This window comes from Bos indicus x Bos taurus, chromosome 3 (assembly GCF_003369695.1).
Source record: "Bos indicus x Bos taurus breed Angus x Brahman F1 hybrid chromosome 3, Bos_hybrid_MaternalHap_v2.0, whole genome shotgun sequence".
Classification (NCBI taxonomy): domain Eukaryota; kingdom Metazoa; phylum Chordata; class Mammalia; order Artiodactyla; family Bovidae; genus Bos; species Bos indicus x Bos taurus.
The window spans coordinates 30,894,098-30,908,275 of NC_040078.1; the positions used below are offsets into that span (position 1 = coordinate 30,894,098).

The 14,178-nt window shown below is 35.0% G+C and overlaps 1 protein-coding gene across 15 annotated transcripts in view; it reads left to right on the forward strand.

Annotated features, from left to right (window-relative positions):
• Positions 1-14,178, forward strand: part of ST7L (suppression of tumorigenicity 7 like) — a 143,140-nt gene that overhangs the window by 54,701 nt on the left and 74,261 nt on the right. For all 15 annotated transcript variants that reach the window (XM_027536165.1, XM_027536158.1, XM_027536151.1 and 12 more), the window contains 2 exons: positions 5,410-5,560; positions 8,936-9,028. In XM_027536165.1, the coding sequence (XP_027391966.1) occupies positions 5,410-5,560; positions 8,936-9,028 (244 nt within the window). The remainder of the gene's footprint in view (positions 1-5,409; positions 5,561-8,935; positions 9,029-14,178) is intronic.

Below are 14,178 nucleotides of genomic sequence, written 5' to 3' on the forward strand. Positions count from 1 at the left end.
ACCTTTGTTCACATAAAAATCCATACACATGGTTCAGTTTAGTTCAGTCGCTCAGTTGTGTCTGACTCTTTGCAACCCCATGAACCACAGCACGCCAGGCTTCCCTGTCCATCACCAACTCCTGGAGTTTACTCAAACTCATGTCCATAGAGTCAGTGATGCCATCCAACCATCTCATCCTCTGTTGTCCCCTTCTCCTTCTGCCCTCAATCTTTCCCAGCATCAGGGTCTTTTCAAATGGGTCAGCTCTTTGCATCAATCAGGTGGCCAAAGTATTGGAGTTTCAATTTCAACATCAGTCCTTCCATTGAACACCCAGGACTGATCTCCTTTAGGATGGACTGGTTGGATCTTCTTGGAGTCCAAGGGACTCTCAAGAGTCTTCTCCCACACCACAGTTCAAAAGCATCGATTCTTCTGCACTCAGCTTTCTTTATAGTCCAACTCTCACATCCATACATAACCACTGGAAAAACCATAGCCTTGACTAGATGGACCTTTGTTGGCAAAGTAATGTCTCTGCTTTTGAAAATGCTATCTAGGTTATGACCAACTCCTTGCTTCCAAGGAGTAAGCATCTTTTAATTTCATGGCTGCAATCACCATCTGCAGTGATTTTGGAGCCCCCCAAAATAAAGTCAGCCACTGTTTCCCCATCTACTTCCCATGAAGTGATGGGACCGGATGCCATGATCTTAGTTTTCTGAATGTTGAGCTTTAAGCCAACTTTTTCACTTTCCTCTTTCACTTTCATCAAGAGGCTTTTTAGTTCCTCTTCACTTTCTGCCATAGGGTGGTGTCATCTGCATATCTGAGGTTATTGACATTTCTCCCAGCAATCTTGATTCCAGCTTGTGCTTCTTCCAGCCCAGTGTTTCTCATGATGTACTCTGCATAGAAGTTAAATAAGCAGGGTGACAATATACAGCCTTGATGTACTCCTTTTCCTATTTGGAACCAGTCTGTTGTTCCATGTCCCATTCTAACTGTTCCTTCCTGACCTGTATACAGGTTTCTCAAGAGGCAGGTCAGGTGGTCTGGTATTCCCATCTCTTTCAGAATTTTCCAGTTTATTGTGATCCACACAGTCAAAGCCTAGGGCATAGTCAATAAAGCAGAAATAGATGTTTTTCTGGAACTCTCTTGCTTTTTTGGTGATCCAGCAGATGTTGGCAACTTGATCTCTGGTTCCTCTGCCTTTTCTAAAACCAGCTTGAACATCTGTAAGTTCACGGTTCACATATTGCTGAAGCCTGGCTTGGAGAATTTTGAACAGTACTTTACTAGTGTGTGAGATGAGTGCAATTGTGCAGTAGTTTGAGCATTCTTTGGCATTGCCTTTCTTTGGGATTGGAATGAAACCTAACCTTTTCCAGTCCTGTGGCCACTGCTGAGTTTTCCAAATTCACTGACATATTGAATGTAACACTTTCACAGCATCAATGTTTATTGTAGTACTATTCATAGTAGCCAAAAGGTGAAAACCAAATATCCATCAAATGATGAATGGACAAACAATTGTGGTCTATCCATATAATGGAATATTATTTATATCTATAATATTATTTATATTATACAATGGAATATTATTTTGTATAATATTATTCCACAGAAAGAATGGTGTCCTGATACATGCTACAACATGGATATATGCTAAGTGAATTAAACCAGTCACAAAAGACCATATATTAAATGATTCTGTTTGTATCAAATATCTGGAATGGGCAAATCTATAGAGACAGAAAGTATATTAGTGGTTGCTTAGAGCTGAGGGAGGTTGGGTGTGGAGAGGGTGATAACTAAAGAGTATGGTGTTTCTTTTTTTTTTTTAATTTATTTTATTGAAGTATAGTTAATTTACATTGTTGTGTTAATTTCTACTGTAGAGCAAAGTGATTTCATTATACATATATATACATTCTTCTTCATATTCTTTTCCATTATGATTTATCACAGGGTATTAAATATATTTCCCTGTGCTAAATGGAACTTTGTTGTTTATCTTTTCTCTCTATAATTGTTTGCATCTGCTGATCTCAAACTCCCAATTCATCGCTCTCCCACCTCCCTCCCCCTGGCTTCCTTAAGTCTGTTCTCTGTGTCTGTGAGTCTGTTTCTGTTTCATGGAAGTTCATTTGTGTCATATTTTAGATTCCACATATAAGTGATATCGTATGATACTTGTCTTTCTAACTTAGTTCCTTAAGTATGATCATCTCTAGGTCCCTCCATGTTGCTACATTATTTCACTCTTTCTTATGGCTGAGCAGTATTCCATTATATGTATACACCTATATATATTTTATATATATATACAACATCTTTACCCATTCATCTGTCAGTGGACATTTAGATTGCCTATTGTACATATTGCCACAATGAACATTGAGGTGTATGAATCTTTTCAAATTATAGTTTACTGCAGATATATGCCCAGGAGTAGGATTGAGGAACCTCCTACTGTTTTCTGTAGGGGCTACACTAGTATACATTTGGGTTTCCTTTTAAAGTGATGAAAATATTCTGAAATTGTGGTGATGGTTGCACATGTCTGTTAATGTACTAAAAACTATTGAATTGTGTACTTTAAATGGGTGAACTGTAAAGTATGTAAATTATATCTCAATAAAGCTGTTATTAAAAGCTAAATTAAAAAGTAATACCTCCTCCTATATGTATCTATACCTATAGTAAAGCACATAGTCTGATTATAATTAATTTAAGGAATCTGTCTTTCTTGGGAATTCTCTGGTGGTCCATTGGTTGGGAATCTGTGCTTTCAACTGCCAAGGGGCCAGATTTGATCCCAGGTTGGGAAACAAAGATCCCGGAAGCTGCGTAGCACGGCCCACCCCACCCTAAAATCTGTCTCTGTCATTACATTAGGAAGCTCCAGAGAATAGTGTCTTGGCATTCCCTAACAAGCATAGTGCTTTGCACTATGTTAAGAATTGAACAATTAGTTTCTTTAGGTAGATATATTCCTAAGTATTTTATTCTTTCCGTTGCAATGGTGAATGGAATTGTTTCCTTAATTTCTCTTTCTGTTTTCTCATTATTAGTGTATAGGAATGCAAGGGATTTCTGTGTGTTGATTTTATATCCTGCAACTTTACTATAGTCATTGATTAGTTCTAGTAATTTTCTGGTGGAGTCTTTAGGGTTTTCTATGTAGAGGATCATGTCATCTGCAAACAGTGAGAGTTTTACTTCTTCTTTTCCAATTTGGATTCCTTTTATTTCTTTTTCTGCTCTGATTGCTGTGGCCAAAACTTCCAAAACTATGTTGAATAGTAATGGTGAAAGTGGGCACCCTTGTCTTGTTCCTGACTTTAGAGGAAATGCTTTCAATTTTTCACCATTGAGGATAATGTTTGCTGTGGGTTTGTCATATATAGCTTTTATTATGTTGAGGTATGTTCCTTCTATTCCTGCTTTCTGGAGAGTTTTTATCATAAATGGGTGTTGAATTTTGTCAAAGGCTTTCTCTGCATCTATTGAGATAATCATATGGTTTTTATTTTTCAATTTGTTACTGTGGTGTATTACATTGATTGATTTGCGGATATTGAAGAATCCTTGCATCCCTGGGATAAAGCCCACTTGGTCATGGTGTATGATCTTTTTAATGTGTTGTTGGATTCTGATTGCTAGAATTTTGTTTAGGATTTTTGCATCTATGTTCATCAGTGATATTGGCCTGTAGTTTTCTTTTTTTGTGGGATCTTTGTCAGGTTTTGGTATTAGGGTGATGGTGGCCTCATAGAATGAATTTGGAAGTTTACCTTCCTCTGCAATTTTCTGGAAGAGTTTGAGCAGGATAGGTGTTAGCTCTTCTCTAAAGTTTTGGTAGAATTCAGCTGTGAAGCCATCTGGACCTGGGCTTTTGTCTGCTGGAAGATTTTTGATTACAGTTTCAATTTCCGTGCTTGTGATGGGTCTGTTAAGATTTTCTATTTCTTCCTGATCGAGTTTTGGAAAGTTGTACTTTTCTAAGAATTTGTCCATTTCTTCCACGTTGTCCATTTTATTGGCATATAATTGTTGATAGTAGTCTCTTATGATCCTTTGTATTTCTGTGTTGTCTGTTGTGATCTCTCCATTTTCATTTCTAATTTTATTGATTTGATTTTTCTCCCTTTGTTTCTTGATGAGTCTGGCTAATGGTTTGTCAATTTTATTTATCCTTTCAAAGAACCAGCTTTTGGTTTTGTTGATTTTTGTTATGGTCTCTTTTGTTTCTTTTGCATTTATTTCTGCTCTAATTTTTAAGATTTCTTTCCTTCTACTAACGCTGGGGTTCTTCATTTCTTCCTTTTCTAGTTGCTTTAGGTGTAGAGTTAGGTTATTTATTTGACTTTTTTCTTGTTTCTTGAGGTGTGCCTGTATTGCTATGAACTTTCCCCTTAGGACTGCTTTTACCGTATCCCACAGGTTTTGGGTTGTTGTGTTTTCATTTTCATTCATTTCTATGCAAATTTTGATTTCTTTTTTGATTTCTTCTGTGATTTGTTGGTTATTCAGCAGCGTGTTGTTCAGCCTCCATATGTTGGAATTTTTAATCGTTTTTCTCCTGTAATTGAGATCTAATCTTACTGCATTGTGGTCAGAAAAGATGCTTGGAATGATTTCTGTTTTTTTGAATTTACCAAGGCTAGCTTTATGGCCCAGGATGCTATGGGGAGGGAGGAGGGAGGAGGGAGGAGGGTTCAGGATGGGGAGCACATGTATACCTGTGATGGATTCATTTTGATGTTTGGCAAAACTAATACAATTATGTAAAGTTTAAAAATAAAGTAAAATTAAAAAAAAAAAAAAAGAATTGAACAATTAAATTCCTTCACTGTAAAAAAAGGGCAACCCACTCCTATATCTTGCCTGGAGAATTCCATGGACAGAGAAGCCTGGTGGGCTGTAGTCCATGGGGTTACAGAGAGTTGGACACGACTGAGTCACACACACACACACACACACACACACACACACTGTAAAAGAGAAATAAAAAAATGTTGCCACAACTTGTTGTTCCAAAATTGTGTTTTATAATTTTTTACATTTATTGTTTTTTATAATTTTTTACATTTATTGTTTTTTGGAAAAATAAATAATTTTCTCACATATTATTTCTTCAGCTTAGTTTCCATTTTGTATTTGAAGTTGCACATAAGTAATTTATTACCTTATTTTTACCTTTAGGCGTATTCTGATCTTTGGGATTTGCATATATACAAGCATTTTATACACGTTATCAGTAAGACCTTCTTGTCATTTCAACTAGCTTAATGTTTGTTTTTTAAATCAAGTTAACTTTATGAAATTTGAATCTACACTTTTGTGGATGTTTGAATTTAACATAATTTTTCTTTTTTGTGTGTGTGGTGTGTCTATGTGTGTATGTTATTTTTCTAGTATTTACTAGAGATGAAAAGTCTCATTTTACCTCCAGAACACATTCTGAAACGGGGTGATAGTGAAGCAATTGCCTATGCTTTCTTTCATCTTCAGCACTGGAAGAGAATAGAAGGTGCTCTTCATCTGTTACAGTGCACGTGGGAAGGCAGTAAGTATTCTTTTCCAAATGCAGTGCTAATCTTTCTGACTATTCATTGCATTCACAGGCAGTCTTTTTTTAATGAGATTGTCTGGGTTTCCTTAAGGATTTATTGTTCAGATTGGTTTGAAAGTGAACTCTGCGGTGTTCATTGGTTTATTGGTAGAAGAAATGTGTAATGTGCTTATATTAAAACCACATTTAGGAAAAGCAGGATGAAAAACTGGGTATTCTGCTGTATGTTCACTTATATTAAATATTTATAAGGAAAAATATTAAAATTTATAAACCTTCATTTTTTCATGTGGCTTGCTACTCTAATATTTTTTAAATTGGACTTTTTTTGGTTTTGAGATGTGTACAATATGAAACTCTTTTTTCATTACTGAAATCAACTTAATTCTTTAAAAAAATTTTAAAAAATATTTATTTTTAAAAATTTATATGATGACTGTGCCAGGTCTTTGTTGTGGCATGTAGGATCTAGTTCCCTGACCAAGGATTGAACCCATGCCCCCTGCATCGAGAACTTCGAGACTTAGCTACTGAACCATCAGGGAAATTCCCCCCAATTTTTTAATTGTGGTAAAATATATATAACATAAAAGCATTTTAAACATTTTAAAATGCTCAGTTCTGTGAAATGCATGTACATTGTTGTGCAACCATCACCATCATCCATCCTGAGTTTTTTCATCAACCCAAACAGAAATTCTGTGCCAACTGAAATATAACTCCTCATTGTTTACTCCTTCCCAGCCCCCTGGTAACCATTCTATTTTTTGTCTCTCTGAGTTTGACTACTCTAGGTATCTCATATAAGTGAAATCATACATTTGTCCTTTTATATGTGGCTTATTTCATTTACATATTATTGAAGTATGTGTAAGAGTTTTATTCTTTTTAAGGATGAATAATATTCCATTGTAAGTGTATACAAAATTTTGTTTATCCATTCATCCATCAGTGGACATTTGGACTGTTTCCACCTTTTGGCTATTGTGGATAATGCTGCTGTGAACATAGGTACAAAAGAACCTGTTTAATTCTTGCTTTCAATTCTTCTGGGTGTACTCCTAGAAGTGGAATTGCTAGATCATATAATTTTGTGTTTAATTCTTTGAGGAACCACCGTACTGTTTTCTATAGCAGCTGAACCATGTAACATTCCACGTGCAATGCACAGGGATTTCACTTTCTTTATATCCTTGCCAATACTTGTTATTTTCTGCTTTTTGGTAATAGCACCCTAATGGGTATGAAATAGTACCTCATTTTGATTTGCATTTCCCTAATAATTAATAATGTTGAACATATTTTTATGTGTTAGTTGGCCATTTGTATATTTCTTTGGAAAATTGGATTATTTTCCACTAACTACCACATCTCTCATTTGTAACTTTTTAGAATTAGCTGTAGATGAAAATTCAAAAATGAATTCAGTGCACATTCTAAATAACAACTAAAACTTGCTAATCTCCTCAGTTCTCAAACATTGCACTAAGGCACTTTTGGATATTATAGTAAATTCACAAGAGTGCCATGAGATTTTAAATTTTTCATAGAAACGCAGCAATACACCATTGAAACTGTAGCTCTAGATAGTTAAAGGTTTCAGCAGTATTCTGTTTTCTTTCAGTGTTGTCACAGCTTTGCAAAGCTGGGTTTTTGTTAGTTGCTATGATTAAAGGAAGTACCACACAAAACTCAGTGTGCAACAGGAAATGAGGATGGTATTATCCAAAGTGATTGTGAGGTTTGAGAAATTATGTGGTGTCCAACAGGCTCATATATCCCATTAGGGAGAAATGATGGTTATTTAAAATTGAAATAACTTTTTTCCTTTAATTTATGTGTATTTTTTTCAACTTGCTGCTAAGCTGTTAGAACAAAAGCTTTTGAAATTGATCAGACCCACTACTTAATAAGTGGAATTGTTAAATACTTCTTACAGCCTAGGGGCATCATAGCAAATTACTGAGACATGAAGCGCACCACGTGTCCTTGAATCAAGAAAATTTGGGAACCTCTGTATTAACTTTTGCTGAGCGTTAGGCACTGTGGTTGATACTGACAATATACAGGTTAATGAAAACAGAACCACTGAAACTGAGGAGTTCGATGTTTTGAGGTACTTAGATTTTCTTTTGGTTTTTCTCCAGTAGTTTGCAAGCTTCTCAAAACTATGTAGTCTGTCTTAATCACTTTGTATGTGTCATCAGTGCCTAGCCTGCTTGGCACGTAGGAAGTTCTCCATAAGTATATGATTGATTTTGTGTTTTGTGAACAATCATCTTAATGAATGATTTCCTAGTGTCACTGATTTAATTTGCTCTGTGACTTCGGAAAGTCGCTGAATTTTGTAGCAAAACAAAAATCCGTATTTTGACAAAAGTTCATAGATCCAAGCACTAAAGGAAAAACAAAAACCTTATAATTTTGATAGTTGAGTAGATCAATAAAGATTTCTTCTTTAAGAAGTCTGTAGGAATGGATGATAATCTAGATAAAGGATGCATAAACTTTTTCTGTAAAGGACCAGTTGGTAAATATTTAGTCTTTGTGGGCCATAGTCTCTGTCACAATTACCCAACTCTTACAGCATGGAAGCAGCCTTTTATAATATATAAATAAGGAGACATGGCTATATTCTAATATAATTTTATTTATAAAAACAGATAGTGGTCCAGGTCTGACCAAAGGTGACCCCTTTATATACTTAATTTAGGTACTTTGGTGACCCCTGATCTAAATTAAGCTCTGCTTACAGAAAACTTTGGTATCAGCTCAAATATGAAGTTAGGATCCATTGAAAACTCTTAGGTTGACAGAAGTTATGACTACAACAGTTGTTTGATTTCCCTAAGAAGTGGAATTCACATGTGGAGAGTTAAGTATTTTGTGTTTGTAATGAGGAGACTGAGGCAAGGACACAGCCAGTCTTATCTTCCACTACTCCCTTTAGTTTTATTTCAGTTAGATCAATTCACTATTCTCTAAATAAAATTTATTCTTCTTATTTGTTCCTCTGAATATTTTGTTTCTTTCGTGTAAAATGCATCTCTAAAAAAGAAAACAAAATGCTATGTGGGGGACTTCCCTGGTGGTCCACTGTCTAAGACTCCATGCTCCCAATGCCGGGGGCCCAGGTTACACCTGTAGTCCAGGAACTAGATTCCACATGCCTCAAAAAAAGAAAAAAGATCCCCCATGCTGCCTTGAAGATTGAAGATCCCGTATGCTGCAACTAAGACTGGGCACAACTGAACAAATATTTTTTTAAAATAAATTTTAAAAATACATCTCCAAAATAGCTTTGATTATAGTAGATGATGAAAGTGAGATTGAATTGCATGTCAACAAATGTATATTTTTTTCCCTCAGCTTTTAGAATGATTCCATATCCATTAGAGAAAGGCCATCTATTTTATCCTTATCCCAGCTGCACAGAGACTGCTGATAGAGAGCTATTACCTTGTAAGTAAATATTCAAGTTTTTCTAAACTTAAAATTAGTTGTGAGATTATTTTTCATAGTATTCTCCCATTTTAAAAGTACCTCTGGTTGAAGTTCAGGATACTGTTTAAATACTATTTTAACCAGTTCTTGGATGTAGTTGCATAATTTAGTTTATATTTTTGTGGTAAAACCTTGTACTTGGTTCAGTAAAGGACACACAGATGAAAGTTTTTGTTTTTCTTTTCTTATAAGCAGTCATCTTAAAGAAGAAATAATACCAATCCTTCACAAACTCTTTTCAGAAAATGAAGGAGCACTCTCCAGCTCATTCTGTGAGACCAGCATTACCATAACAACACAGTCAGACAAAACATTCAAGAAAGCTATAGAACAATATCTCTCATGAACATAGACACAAATGTCTTCAACAAAATGTTAGCAAACTGAATCCACCAACATGTAAAAAGGATTATGCTCCATGGCCAATTGGGATTTACCTCACAAATGCGAGGTTGCTTTAACATCTGAAAATGTAATAGAATAAAGGACAATAGGTGGAGAATAGCATTTGACAAAAATCCTATACCCATTCATGATAAAAATTCTGAACAAACTGGGAATAAAAGGGAGCTTCCTCAACCTGATAAAGAGCATCTACGAAAAACCCACAGCTCACATCATACTTAATGATGAAAGACTGAATGCTTTCCCCCTAAGATCAGGAACAAGACAAGGATGTCTGCTCTCTTCTCTTCAGCATTGTAGTAAAGGCTCTAGTTAATGCCACCAAGCAAGAAAAAGAAATAAAAGGCATTCATGTTTGAAAGAAAGAAGTAAAACTGTTTTTATTCACAGATGACATAATCTTCATGAATTCCATAAAAATACTATTAGAACTAATAAACTAGTTCAGCAAGGTTGCAGGATATAATATTGATATATATATACACACATATATATATAACTCAGTCATATATTTATATACCAGCAAAACAGACCCAATGAGAGTAGCATCAAAAAGAACAAACAATTTAGGAATAAATTAAAAGAAATGTGAGATTTTTAAAATCCACTAAATACTGCTTGGAAGAATTAAAGAAAATGAAATAGATAGTCCATGTTTATGGATTGGAAGCCCCAATATTATTTTGATGACAATTCTCTTCTAATTGATCTATTAATTCAATACAATTCTTACAAATTGATAAGCTGATCCCAAAATGTATATGGCATGTTAAAGGACCCAGAACAGTCAAAATAATCTTTACAAAGTAGAGTGAAATTGGAGGGACTATACTTCTCAATATATTAAAAAAAAAAGAAATAGAGTCAAGAAGAGAACAAGAAATACATAAGGGTTATGATTGCTGAAAGTGTTTTTGTCTAGTTCCTGCTTTTAGGAAGCTAAACTTTTGAAAGAATAGTCTGCTTTTTGTCTCAGCTGTCTTATCATCCACTCACTCTTTTTCTCTGTGAGCTGGTAAATTTGTTGAATTAGCCTTTTTATGATTTAACTGATACGTAAGGATGCTGACAGTTATAAACACTAGTTTCCTCTTATAAAATAAATCTGTACCACAGTTTTTACAATTCTGGGTTCATTAGAACTAAAGTGTAGGAAGGAAAGTTGCAGTTTTACAGCCATCACACTTAAGAGCTGAAAAGTTCGAACAGATAGATAAAAACTTAGGAGAGCTTATGGAAGTTGAGTATGCTGATATTTTTCTCCCACAATTTTTATTTTTGAGTATGTTGTATATGTGACATGTCAACCATACACACACACATCCATGTGTGTGTTATATGCTTAAATATTTTATTATGTAATCTACTTAACATATACATACATAGCCTTTATATTTTATATCTCTTAACATACATGGGGTTAAGATATGTTTGTAAGTTATATATAATATGTATATTATTAAATACATGTTTTATAAGTAGTCAATGTTGTAAGCACTCTTTGGGTATAAGGGAGCCACTTCAAGTTAGCTTAAAAATAAAGAGAATTTGTTGGAAGAAGCCTGAGTTATCTCAAAGAACACAAAGGCAACAATTATACTTGCACTTTGGAAGAGACCAAAACCAGAAGGCTATCAGGATTTCTATAAGGAGTCATTTCTCTGTGTATCTCTGTCTCTGACTGCATTTTTCAGTCTCTCCTATTCTTACTTTCCTTTTTATTCCCCAACTCCATCTTTTCTTTGTATGAACTTTCATTTCTGCTTCTCTCAGTGTATCTGCTTCATTTTTTATCTTGCTCTTTGCAGTTTGGCTCTCCCTTTCTTAGACACATGTAGCCAGGCTTGATAACTCCGGTGCAGCTCTGAATTTACATGTCATCAATTCAGGAGGATAATATAGAATGAAGAATATCTCAATCCTGCTTCTAAAACTTCTGGGAGAGTAAATCAGATTTACCCAGGTGTTCATCTCTAATCCAGTCTGCTATGGCCTAGTGACAGGATCAGGTCGTGTAAACAAAATTACCAAAATATCTCTTTCCCGCTACATCACAAAACTGACTTAGGTGTCGTTATTTTCTGGGAGAGAATGAGATCACTAAGGGAAACTGTATAGAGTGTGAGACACAAATTAAAGGTGAACCATGATGAAAATTTCTAAGGAATGGGTGGCCAATAAGGAGTCAGAAGATTCAGTGAAGGAGTGGTCTGAGACAGGACAGGAACCAGAACTAGATATCCTAGAAACTAAAAGGAGAAAACAAATTGCAAGTGAGGAGGAGTATCCAAGGTATTAAATAAGGTAATTACTGAGAAGAATCCATTGACTTTGGCAATTAGAAGATCATTAGTGTTAGAAATATTTTCTTTCCTCAGGAGAGGGTGGTGGTAGTAGGTGTTGTGTTTCTGTTTTAATGGGAACAAGGATATTTAAGGCAAAGGAATGAATCTTTAATTGTGGAACATTAAAATGCAAGAGTGTATTACATTAGGCTAATACATTTAACCTAAAATAATGCCCCCCAAATCATTACAGAAGTTGCCTGATAATATAAGGCAAGCTTTCATAGTACTGTGAATAAAATCATCAAGTCATTATTTTGTATTGTCAGAGCCTCAGGCTATAAGAACGGAGAGTTTGTGTAATGGAAGGACTTTGTTATTTCTAGGGGTCTGCTAAGTCACTTCAGTCATGTCTGACTCTGTGTGACCCCATAGACAGTAGCCCACGAGGCTCCCCTGTCCCTGGGATTCTCCAGGCAAGAACACTAGTGGGTTGCCATTTCCTTCTCCAATGCATGAAAATGAAAAGTGAAAGCAAAGTCACTCAGTCATGTCCGACTCTTAGCGACCCCATGAACTGCAGCCCACCAGGCTCCTCCGTCCATGGGATTTTCCAGGCAAGAGTATTGGAGTGGGGTGCCATTGCCTTCTCCATTCTAGGGGTCTACTCATTTGCAAATTCTAGAAGCTATGAGAGGAGGGATGTTCTGGGGTGTAGTTTGATTATATTGTATATTCTTAGAGTATTTTTTCTGTCTTTATGATAAAATGAACAAATTTTTATTAATGTGGAGCTTTAATTCCCAAGAGTACTTAAGGTTTTTTGCTTTCAATTCTCCTTCAACTTTGATATGACTTAAGGCATTCTGGAATTTGCTTATGAACCTCATAAGTTCAGACTTGAACTATTCCCTTAGTTCACATAGCTATTTAGTTGTCTTTTATGCCTCCTGATAAATTTTTCTCTACAAGTCAGTGATGAAATTTGAACTTTACTTCTAAGGGAGTGTTTCTGTACTAGTCATCCATTATTTTGATGTATTAGCCAAACATTGACTGACAAATGAATCTATAGAAAGCAATCCAAAAAGAAACAATTGGATCTCTCCTATAGTATAAAAATTTCGTATTTTAGAAAATTATCCTATTAAAGCTATACAGTTTTCTACCTCATAAAGTAGGAATAATACTATCTATCTCCTAGGATTATTGAAAAAAATAATATAAATAAAAGCACTTTGTAAGCCACAACATGCTGTCGTTTCATAAATATTATTTATTTTGCTCTCTTACACAAAAGCAACTATAGTAACATTGGCGTATGTAAGTATTTGTTCCCTATCTTTGCAAATACCATGGTTTTTATCTTTTGATTTGCTAGAAGAAGTTGGCCTCTTATGGCTGAGGGACAGAGCATAGGGGACTGATTTTTTGGGGGTGCTGAAAGCACAGTGTTGTTCATAGCTTCTAATGTTTCTAACTTTAAAAAATTTCAGATTTGGTGTGCTTTTACTTTAAACATGACACAAGGCTCTGGAAATTTTCTGCATTTTTAATGAGTTTGCTTTTTGGTATGTACTTTCTGAAGATAGTATATAATACATAAAAAATATCCTGGCTACTGAAGGAAACTTAGGTGTAATCTTCTCTGTGAATCATTATGTTTTAAAATGTTAAATTTATAGTTGACCTTGATTCAGCACTGAATTAGTCATTCCTTACTTATGCAGGGTATTACATCAGGAATTCCTCGGTCTGTGTCCAACCCTGTGAGCAGCCAACTGAAGTCCCAGAATAGCTCTCAGTTTAACAGACATTTATTGAGCACCTACTGTGTACCAATCATTGTAATAGGTTCCTGACATCATTGTTATTCAAGTATTTTCACATTTCAAATAAGATAAAAATACTTGAATACTATTGGTAATGAAATATCTAATCACCAGAAAAATAATAACCTTTGTAAATGTGTAAATGTAAAAATAAGACAATAGACTCCATTTGTGTTCAGAATCTAGGACTTTGATGTTCTGGTTAGATTTTTACAGTGCTCAATGAAATGTCACATAAGTGGGTAAAATTATTAACTGATTGTTCTAGGAAATCTCCAACCACATGTCTATTTCTTGATCTCTGTACTCATGTCTGAGCTCCCAAAGATCAAAAATTAAAACAACACCTTTATAAAGTGCTTACAGTGTTCATCATAACAACTCCATGGCAACTGCTAGAGGGTTTAGCAACTTATTCAAGATCACACAGCTAATAAATGACAAAGCTCTTTTTCAAAACCACCTCAGCATGACTACAATTACTGCTCTTTCTCACAGTGCCATCCTTTTCCCAGTTCCCAGTAGTCATCTAACTATGTAGATGTGCTGTTGATGCTATAAATAATGGATAACTTCTTTCTACCTT